At 39.6% G+C, this 11,410-nt stretch overlaps 1 protein-coding gene across 1 annotated transcript; it reads right to left on the reverse strand.

Moving 5' to 3' along the window:
- Positions 1-2,485: 2,485 nt before the first annotated feature.
- LOC123961696 (CD81 antigen-like) lies at positions 2,486-11,130 on the reverse strand. The gene is made up of 8 exons (XM_046037288.1): positions 10,984-11,130; positions 9,176-9,290; positions 5,401-5,498; positions 5,211-5,285; positions 4,952-5,065; positions 4,726-4,824; positions 3,611-3,694; positions 2,486-3,443 (listed from the first exon to the last, which is right to left on the reverse strand). The coding sequence occupies exons 1-8, from the start codon at positions 11,047-11,049 to the stop codon at positions 3,378-3,380; spliced, it is 717 nt and encodes a 238-aa protein (XP_045893244.1). The 5' UTR covers positions 11,050-11,130; the 3' UTR covers positions 2,486-3,377.
- Positions 11,131-11,410: the final 280 nt, after the last annotated feature.

Genomic DNA, 11,410 nt, shown 5'->3' on the forward strand with positions numbered 1-11,410 from the left:
TTAACGGCCCCCCACACCCCACACTGAAAGAGACATTTTGCTGATGTTGGTTTAAAAACTGAACCTGAACTTCAGTATTTTGTTCATACTCCTGTCCAAAGCTTCCTGCTTCAGCAGATCCAAACTGACACTCAGATAAATACAACAGGACACTGTATGAACTATATTGTATATGTAACCATCAAAGTAAGCTTCAGATATGGGATGCACCTATTCTGCGTTTAAAATAATTTACGTTGCTTTACTAATGTTACTGTGTTTTAATGTCACTGTGCATGAGTAATGTGAAATAAACACGAGCAGCCTCTTTCACCTTGTTTTCACATTGTCATTTGATATGTCGTTATGGCAAAGAATATTGATTATAGCCACTTTCAGAAAGTCCCCTTACGATTCCACCTAGCCCTGGATCACTGGACAGACTGGAGGCTTTGGTTAGAGGATCTCAGGTTTCTGGGAGTGCGATATGAGGACAGGAGTTCTATAATGGAAGCCGGACGCAAGATCATTTAACACTGTAAACAAACACAGGATTATAAACTTAAGTCTTTAGTTAGCAGGGAGATGGAGTTGGCAGGTGAAAATGGACAAATGTGGTCCTGATACATTCAATCAATTAAAAAAATTTTTTTTTTCTTTTGACCTTTTAGAAATGTAGAAAAACATTAAAGTGGCAACCCTTACCTCTGCCACAAAGTGAGCTTGCACATTTAATGAAGGCGACAATATACAGAACTGACCATAAAGCAGCATTATTAAACCCGGTAAGGATATATTTATTTTTTTATATGTTTAATGGACTAAACATGAACAAACATCTAGTCATTTTGTTTGCCAAAAAGCAATTATACAGTATGTTATCTATATAGTGACGTTACTTATGTTTGTAGTCAGACCCCAAAGAGGTCTGTCTCCTTGTTAGACCTCCATGCCGAATAATTTGGGATTTGGGCTTAAGGTAGTGCGTCATAAAAAAATACTGACAAGAAACATGTCATCAGTGTAAAATCGTGTGTAAGAATTTCTCATAATTTTTGGGAAAGTGAATAATCAAGCTGATAAAACAATGTTGGAGAAGATATGAGTCATGAAAACAGATAAAAGTTGCAGTAATAAAATTTCTCTGGCTCAGAGGTGCAGAGAACTAATCTGACAGAATCTTTGTTTGCCAAACCTAAATGCTATATCAAACATACTTTACAGCCCGTATATGATTGACGATTGTTGATCACACATATATGTGATTGTTGAACATCTCATTACATAGCCTTTGGCATTAATGTGCTGCTATAACAGCTACCACTCTGGTTGCTGGGGTTCATTCCCATTCAGCCACAAGATCATGAGTGAGGTCAGGCACTGACAATTTCTCAGTCTGCATTCCAGTTCATCCTAAAGGTGTTGGATGGTGTTGTAGTCAGGGCTCTGTGTAGGCCAGTTAAGTTATTTTGCATTGATCTGAGTAAACCACTTCTCTATGGATCTGGCTTTGTGCTTGGAGGCAGAGTCATGTTGAAACAGGAAAGGGGCTTCCCGAAACTGTTGCCACAAAGTTGAGTACAAAATACAACTGTCATTAAACATCAAATATGGTATGCCAGTTTATTAAGTAAAAGCAGTGTACAGTTTTGCAATAATTCCTGCCTTCGTAAAGTTTATTATGTTAAGTTTTGTTGAAACATTTTAGAGATGGGTTCATACGACTTTATGCTAATTTTGGAGGCTGTAGTTTCTGTTAATACTGTTGACTTGCGTTGTGTTATACTGAGAGGTGTTTTTAATATTAAGTCTATCAGAGAATAAACAGACGAAACAGAAGTCTGTGAGAAAACGAGACAAGGTCTCCTTGTATGCATTGTGCTGCATTTGCTTTGCTTATCTTGTCACGGAACCAATGTAACCACTGTGTTGTAGTTTGATTCTATAAAGTTTCGTCCTCAAAATATCTTTCCACCAATCATGACTCATAAACATGTTTGAGCTCGGGGGGCATACTGAATGAAACTTTGTCACACATGACGTCATCAATGTCCTCTGATGAAAACGTAAACATGTTGGCAGGACACATACTGTGTGTACTGGGTGTGTCTGTTGCCATAGTGCCAGAAATACAAGTCAGATGAGTTTTAATGGACCCAGCTGTGCTACTGTGGGAAAGATTGTGCTGATTGAGCAAAAAGCGTGTTGATATCCCACTGCCCCCCTGTGGTGACACACAGCAAATACTGTAGGCCTGTGTGTAGGTTTGAAATAAGTGAACTAACAGGGGGTGAGAAAGAGATTGTTGCAAAGATCAATAAGAGATCAAACAGTATGAGTGTCACAAGGTCACAATCAAATTACTGAGCCTAGTCATACATTAGAAACAATCTCACAGGGAAGAATGTCCCTGAAAGGACTAGGATCCAAGCATGAAACTGTGGAGAATTTCAGATGTCTTATAAGGAAGTAGGAAATAGGAAAAAACTCAAACTCACTCAACTCATTTGGATACACAAAATATATTTATTTTCCTAATTTTTTTCTATTCATTAAAAATCTTTTAGCAAAACATTGTAATTTTACCTCTTGAGTCCTCAAAAAAGTAGTAAAATGAAATAATCCGAGAAGTAAAAAAATCCCTCTCTGATTGAACTGTGCACACGTTGTAGACGTGAAACGAATATTGCTTCATCTTAAGGAGTCACAAGCAAGCAGCTGTAGTGTTTGCTCCACCAATAAAAATGAAGGTGGCATCATTTATTAACATTATTAAAACAGGTTGAGTAAGACAGAACTGTTTTTGGTCATTATTCAAGGATGGATGTTTCCAAAGTTAATAAAGTAAAGACAGCATGTTTCATTAGGCACAAAGAAGAGACACACAGTCAACTAACACACAGGCTAACTTGCCATTCTGATAATTGAGTAAGACGGCACATTACCATAGACCACTGAAACCCTGATGCTTAAATTATATTATAACACTGTAACACTGCAGCGAGATGCATCACAAAAAATCAATCAGGGAATACATGGACTCTCCTAAGAGTAATTAACATATGACAGGTTAATATTTACAATTTATACATCCACAAAACAGCAATATGTTCAATGATGTCAGAGAAATAGTTCACAACATAGTGTATGTATAAAAGATTCATGTAAAGTGTTGTATGTATGATAAATAAAGAACATCTGACTGATAGAAGCTAAATTATTGTGTAAGAAAAATTAGTGTTGATGGAATAGCAATATTAAAAACAAGTATTTTCTAATCTAAAATAAAAAGATATATATCCATCTTGCTGTGTTTTAATCATAAGGAAGAGGAGCTGACGCACAGAAACACATAATAAAATAATTCCATTATAGACTCATGTGGATTGATGTGATTCCTAGTATACTCCAGGGCTGTTACGGATCCCACAACAGAGCACCATGGTGAAAATCATCTCGAAGATCTAAATGTGGAAAGAGGACAGAACAGTGTAATTCAATAAGTCTCTATTCAAGTTCCCCTCTTATCACAGCTGATAAAAGGGTTTCAGGGAAATGTTAGGCATGCTGTGAGACTTTTCACACCACAGCCGTGTGAAATATCCATCTACATTTTCAATCTGACACTCACCATGATGACAGCAACCACCAAGGCAGCCAGACCAATCAGGTAGAGCTTCTCTGAAAACAGCTCGGTCAGCTTATCATGACAGCTCTGGGAAGAGACAGAGGCAGAATAGAGACCAAGCCACTGTGATAAATGAGAGATTTATTACCCCTCACACTGTACACACATTGTGATGGATTATATGTAAAGGAGAACTGGGTCAGTAGTCAAAACAAGGCGCTGAATATCAGCTGCGTCTGACCTCACAATTCTGAATAATTGAGTGTGTAATATGTTATCTATTAGCAACATAAATACTAACAAGGAACTAAAAAGGATACAAGTATTTATCACTGGTATAAGTAATTTGGGTCAATATAGCACCAGTACAATACTGGGTAACTGGGAACTGATAAAACCACCCAAGACAATGTGTTGTTCTGACCCAGTTTTAAGTTGATGGGTTTTTGTTTTTTTTTTACTGTTGGGTTATTTGCCCAAAGTAAATATGGTATGGTTGTGAACTGTTCTAATGTACTGTAGCTCTTTTAAACTTACATGTCACTATGTTATGATTGGTAATAATATATGTATCCTTTGCAGCCTTTTTGCTTTTTAACAATGGGTCAAAATAAGGATATTTAAGTTTAACGGTTATATAGAAAACAGCAGTGGGTCAAAACAACTCATTGATACTGACTAAAGTTAAGCCAGCATTGGATCTCTGCGATATTGATGCAAACTGGGTACATTTAGAGTGAGTTGTGGTGTAAAGTAAAGTTTCTTTTACTTTACTTTACTTTACTTTAACTAAAATCAATCAGTCAATTAATAAGATATGGGAAATGATTTACATTTTTCTCCTTGATATCCATCCATTTATCGGTTACAGGTTACAGTTTTACATTCAGCTGTATTTATATAGCAACTGGTGAGATGCTCTAATTAATCAATCAATCAAGTTGCAATTTCATAATCCTGACATTTATATTTGTCCCTCTTTCTAAAGATGCAAATAAATGGTCTTTTTCGTGTCTGTTCTGCAGCCACTTAAATATATTCTAAGGACAAAGCCAATAAAAATATATTTATACCAAGTGTTATGGTCGTTGTGAATTTTAGAAAGAATTTTTATATACCTGAGATTTCAGAAAATCTTCTGGAGACTTTCTGGGACACAAGGTGCCGACAACTTGTTTGAAGAGAGTAGTGTCATCTCCTTTACCACAGCAGTCGAGCTGAAGGGGACGCATAAACAAGAGTTCACTCCCTCAACAAAATACATGATCAAAATAGATTTCTATGGCTTATACACATAGCAGAACAACTGGCTTAGGCCACATTAGAACATCCTTCATGACGTACCGTAGTGTGGAAAACATCCAGCACTTTGATGGCAGAGTCTTTACTGGGAGACCCTGAGACGTCCACTGCCTTGATGTACGCAGAGTCGTAGAAGTTGATCAGTTCCTTGGAGATCTGTGGGCAGTCGGGAGTCAGGCAAGATGTTTTAAAAACACAACAACAAATACAGCAGGTTCACTGCAGAAGAGGTGTAAAATTAAAGCAAACGTCAAACATTCAGAGCTGCAGTGAAATGCAGACTTGTGTGTGTGTTTCTTACTGTGTCCCTGTTCATGAAACCCCACATTGCTGCAGCCACTTCACAGGCAAAGAGGATCACCAAAAAGAAGAAGAACTAAAGAAAGAAAATAAGCAAAATGATTTGAGTCTCAAAGTCTTTAATTAATTTGAACAGGAAAAGAGATAACTGACAGGTGCGGGAGCTGAAAGTCAAAAAGAGAGATACTCACTGTCCCCAACAGGCACTGAGATTCCTGAATGGCACCATAACAACCGAGGAAGCCCACGAGCATCATCACAGCCCCAACAGCTATCAGTATGTACACACCTGCAAACACAGAGACAACAGGAAACTGACAATCATACATGCAGGTTTAAAGAAGTGTAGTTCATCATGGCGGCATTGTGTCCTCAGCACCACTAGGGGACGGCAGTGTCAGAGCACCGTGTGCATGCTGCCCATTCATTGATCCACACATTGTTCAGTAATGGACTTCCTGGATGATTCTCTTGCCTTTCCTGTAGAGTAACATGACATTATTGACATCCCGGAGCTCCCAGATCCCAAGAGAGACAAGCAGGAGCTGATTCTGTTCAGCTGCTAGGCCAGGAAATGCCTTCCAGACAACCCCAACCCCCGACAAACTCCCACTGCGCTGAGCCCCGACCCCAACCATTATCCTTCCCCAGGAAACAGGGTGAATCATGTGAATACAAAGACAACCACCCACATATGCACACGTCTTTGTGCAATTAAACTGATATAATGAGGAGTCTAAAATGCATTTATACTGAGCGCTTGAGCACAGTATTAACCAATAAAATAAATCAATTTATAGCCATAATCCATGGTGATGAAACAAATACACAATTTCCAATACTTTTAATGGCAACCAGAATAAGGCCCCAGTATCAGTCTTGTTACAGGAAAAAGTCAATGAATAGCAATAAAGCTGCAGTTAAAGAGCTCTGGCTTATGTTTTATGCAGAATTAAGAAAATGTTCTGAAAACAGAGTAAAGGTTAAATTGTACTAGGACTAACAAATCAACCCAGAAAAAAACCCAGAAGCCAGATATGGTTGATGTTGGGCACGGGACTCCCCACACGGTAAAAAAAGACCCGAGCAACAATTTATCAAACTTATCCAGCCCCTCCGGAGCTTTAAAAGGCTAAATAAACTACCTTATAGTTTATGAAGTAATGTAGTTATTTTGGGTCTGGGAGCAGTCTGTTTCAGAGTATGGTTTGAACATGCCAACAAAACATACACACAGCCTCAAATGTAACCTGACAGACGCAGTAAAATACCTAGACTCACACTGTACCTCACATATCACACACAACCTTCCCACATACTTACATCTACACCCTCTCTGCCTCAACTCAAACCCCCCCCCCCCCCCCCCCCCCCCCCCCCTCTCAGGACTTGATGTTTGCAATGCGTCAAAGCAGGCATTATTTCCACTGCTTTCCATTACTATGACAACACCCTTTGAGGTTTGAAGGCCATTGAGAGGCAGACAGGCAATTTTATACCACCGGGGAAGTTCATTTAGTTCCCAGTGTTATCTCCAGAGGCGAGAAAAGGGAGATGAAGACCAAGTAAAAGCCCCACTTAGACCTCTCTTGTCTTTTCTTATCTGGTATCTTTAAGAAAGAGCTGTTAAGCCATGTTCTATGGTTGACACCAATACACAAAGATGAAGCAAAATATACTGTATGTCAATAGATAAATGATGAGGTATATATAAACATTTCTGCCTGTTATCTTGTTAACAAAAAGGGTTGGAACAAAAGGGGCAGAGCAGACGATCTTTAACAATTGACCTGACCTTAATATGTTTGTTGCTCACATGAAAGTAGCTTCAAAATGATTTACAATTTAGAGATAATTCAGGTGTGTGTACTGTATGACATGTTTGGTCTGTAAGCAGTGACAGCAGCATACAGGAATAGGATTTTTTTGAAAATATTAATTTTCTTGCCAAAGGTTAGATGAGAAGATCAATACCACTCTCACGTAAGCTGCAGCCAGTAGCTGGCTAGCTTAGATTAGCATTAGCACAAGGGAAACAGCTAGCCTGGCTCTGTCTAAAGGTAACAAAATCTGCCCACCAGCATCTCTAACGTTAGTTAGCATGTTCTATATTATTATTATTTTGTACAAAAGCCAAAGTGTAAATACAACAATTTTTAAGCTTAATTTTTAAGTTTTCAGTAGCTGTGAGACTTCAGAGGAATTTTGCCTTCCTTCACAGCCTGCTCACCTACAATGCAACCTTCTTTTTTATGATGAGTTATGAAATAATGCAGAAAAGCTTTTCAGGCCAATGCTCTGCATTATACATACAGTGTAAAGCAACTGAAACATCTTGTGTAACAAAATCTGTAACACTCACTGTACCTCCTACAGAATGAGAGGCTGTAGCACTAACCAGACCAGACTACTGACAACTGCCACCAATAACGATTTCAGGCACTGGATAAGAGGTAGGAGCATGTGTATTTTCAGCCTAACATAAATACCACTTTGCTACGCCAGCTTCCACTCCAAACTCTAATTTGAGGGGTAATGTGCAGATGTACGAGGCTATTTGAATTATGCAAGGGCGTATGTTCAAGTGAGGGACAAAAAAAAGAAACATTCCCTTGATCTCGCTTGGGTGGGCCTCTCTTGCCGCCCTGCCTTTAAAATCACGACTGTGCCTTCCCTCTATAAAAAGCACGGGTTTGTATTCGCTCTGTATACTTACTGAGCAGTAAGTATGGGAGAGCAGCAGGAGCCCAAATGTAAATTAGTGGGCTCACTAGAGTTCACGACCACAACAAACCGAGACGATGGACCTTTGAAATGTTTAAATCATATCATGTATTGTAGGTTTTAGGGCCAATTTGTGGATTGCTGAGGTCAGTGAAGGAGACATGATGATGATTTATGACTTTAGTTCATGCAGGGAGCGCAAGCTGAGGCACTTATTCTCTATTCTGTGATTTGGCTGAACCTACAATACTTTAACAAAGATATACAGACAGCATGCTGTATTGCACTAACACAAAACTCCTGAAAAATCCTGAGGATTAAATACTTTAAAGTGCGAGAGACAGAAGGTACATTTGTGGTTTATTTGTGGACCATCCTCTCAGAGGCCACATATGTCTCAACATCTGTCTGAAGCGTCTCGCCTCTCTCTTGAAAGAACCATGATGCTGGGACCTATTGCAATCTAAACATTTATAAATCTGAGTTAGAGAACACCACAAGCATTCAGTCATCAGTGTATGAATGACAGCTGAGTAAAAACACTGAGGTGTAGTCATGCTGCGGATTTACGCAAATCCTGTTTCCTGGTCTTTCCTCAGATGTCACACCACTCCCACTATTTCTGGACACTACTCACATGATCCCATGGCGGAGTGTGAAATAGTGAATGTGAATTAGTTAACTTTCATCACTATGTTAACAATGAGCTTCCTGTCGTGGGGAGTACAAGGAATGAGGACAGAAACACCACAGAGTACGAGAGGAAGTAGTGCCTGAAAAAAGGATGCATGCTTATGAGGAAATAGATCGGACTCAAGATGATGATCAAGCAGTTTACAGGAAGTAGTTTTGTGAAGTCTAATCTCCACTGAGACTCTGACAGAGAGAAGTTGACAATTATGGTGGGGTTTTTTTGAGCACATAGTTTGTTGCTTTGTTGAAGTTGACCGTATTATATTATACGATGTACTCAATGTTTTTCCACCCTGTGTATGCCCAAAGTGAGGCCACTACTACTCAGTGGACATTCACCATTGAAGCGTGAAATATTAACAGCTTTACCTACCTTGAATGAATGAATGAATCCAGGAATGATGAAAATAGGGAAAACTAGTTTTCCACTTTAAAATAATGAATATCTAAAGATTAAAACAAAATGTGTGTGGGGTAAAAAGATCACATTTTATGCTATTTAAACATCAAAGTGACTGTGAAGCTCTACTGTTGAAGGTGTATACTCACTGATATAGAAGGTGCCTGGTGCCTGTTGGCCTTCAAACTGAAGTATGAGGAGGTTGCTGGTTTGACTGTCATGGCGAAGCCACAGGGCCACTCCTAAGATCACACCTCCGGCCAGCTGTGAGAGAAAGGTTTGAATAAATTTGTTTCATGTTTCTTTACTTTGGTGAAACCTTGGGGAGGATCAGAGCCATTTAAAATGTTAGCATGAATATTAAAACAAACCTGTAGCTATCAATTTTTAAGACTTTAAAAAAAGACCCATTATGTTTTTTTTATGTGATGGCAAGAGAGAGTGCCGTGACATTAGGGACGACACAAAGCCTGACTCTCCTAAGATCAAATCGGTGTCCAAACCTTTCTGCTAATGTTTCTTTGAGTGCGTGTGCAGCTCTGCTGTGAGGCAGTGAACTGTTCGCTGACTTTAAGGGAAGTGATGAGAGGACATCCTGACACAGCAGTCACCTACGGCACAGACCCTGCCCAAGCCAACTCAAGAACTTTGTTGTTCAGCTTTATCTCCCTTGATCTCTCCTCTTTTCTGGATCTAATAAAGGAAAAACATCCTGATAAGCATGTTACCATATGAAAGCTGATGGAGCAGAATGACGCTGCTGACGCTCTTTTTCTTCATGCCCATGTTTATATCAAGGAATGGGCACATTTAACGCCATGAGTGCACTCTATTGTTCTCCAAGAAACAGGAAACTAAATCCTTGACATGAAAAATAGCAGAACGAGGGAGAGAGGTTTTCACAATGATAGGCACAGCAGCAAAACCAACAGAGGAAACATTCCATCAAGTGCGTCGTGTCCAGGATATGGTGATACATATCTAAAAAAAGACGACGGTTCTGTACAGACAAACCAAAATGGAAATTCACAAACAAGTCACCAGTTCTGACTGTGCAAGGCCACAAGTTAAGCGCATAAAGTGGATGGGACTACAGAACTACTGTGGCAAGTCCCTTATTACTGAAATCATTTTGTCAGAAAACAAGATGGACTCAAGGAGAGTTCAATTTGAAAATATGAATGTACAATAACTGAATAATAAAACTGCACCATTGCAGGTGAGGTGTTTCCTGAGCTCTTTAAAGGTTCAAAGGCAGCAAATACGCAACAGTCTGGAGACCAACAAACAGTATCCCCTCCCCCAGTAAATCTATTAGCCCTGTACAACTTCCCTGTTTCATTTGGGAGAACCAGGCTCCTCAAAATAAGAAATCATACAATACTGAGGTAAATCGTGTTTGGTTTTTCATCCACAGTTTCAGAAATCAGACCTTCCTCTCTGGGGTATTTAAATAATTTGAACATGAGTTAATTAAATGAAACGGTGGATCTAAAGTAGAGTGAATGTGAGACATGCTGGAGGGAATAAAACTGTATTATCCCAGTGAGAAGACTGAGGGGACAGTCCCAGGTGCTCCTCTTTCCTTCTCCTTCAGCCACCTTGCACTGGTGCTCCGCCATGCAGAAAATAACTGTTGATGAAGGCTGAGGGCATTTCAACCCCAGCCTGGCCTGGTTTTGTGTGCAGTGCCTCATCTATTGATGCTGCTCTCCTCTCAAAGACAGAGCAGTATAATTAACACAGCAGGGCGGGAAACTCTGTGCATCTCCTGTAAGATTTACCATCTATCAGTTTTAAGTTTTAAGCTCTGAGCTGCACATGTAGGCTATAAACTGTGCAGCTGCTTAATCAAACAACAGGAAGAGACCGTTTAAAAAAAAGCAAAAGTATGTTACTCAAACACCAAAAGATCACATTCAAAAAGCAAATTCAGAGAAAGATGTGTTCAACTCACCCAGAAAATAAAATTAAAGAAAAATAACATATATTTAATGCATTTCGTGCAGCCCGCCACAGCCATCTTGACAGTATTTATCAGCTCGTCCTTTAGCCCAAATCAACAAGTCTATTGTCCCGGACACACAGTCTCTGCCAGGGTAGCCTACTACTCACTTTATTCGGGCCAGTTGGGGTATAAGCGCTTCTGTGCTGGAAACTCCTCCTTTATAATCAAGAGTGAAAACCGAGACGGAGAACTGCCCACCAAGTGAAGCAGAGGAGAAGAAGGCTGAGGGAATAACAAGCTCCCCATCCGCAAGAGCGAACAGGGAGCCCTACTTTGTTCCTCTGCAAGTTTAAAAATATGTCATGGTCAGACGAAATGTAGGGCAAACTTAGGACCATCCCGATGTTTTGCCTGGGAAAAGGGAGTCGAAAGAAAG

The sequence above is a fragment of the Micropterus dolomieu genome, linkage group LG22 (assembly GCF_021292245.1).
Source record: "Micropterus dolomieu isolate WLL.071019.BEF.003 ecotype Adirondacks linkage group LG22, ASM2129224v1, whole genome shotgun sequence".
NCBI lineage: Eukaryota > Metazoa > Chordata > Actinopteri > Centrarchiformes > Centrarchidae > Micropterus > Micropterus dolomieu.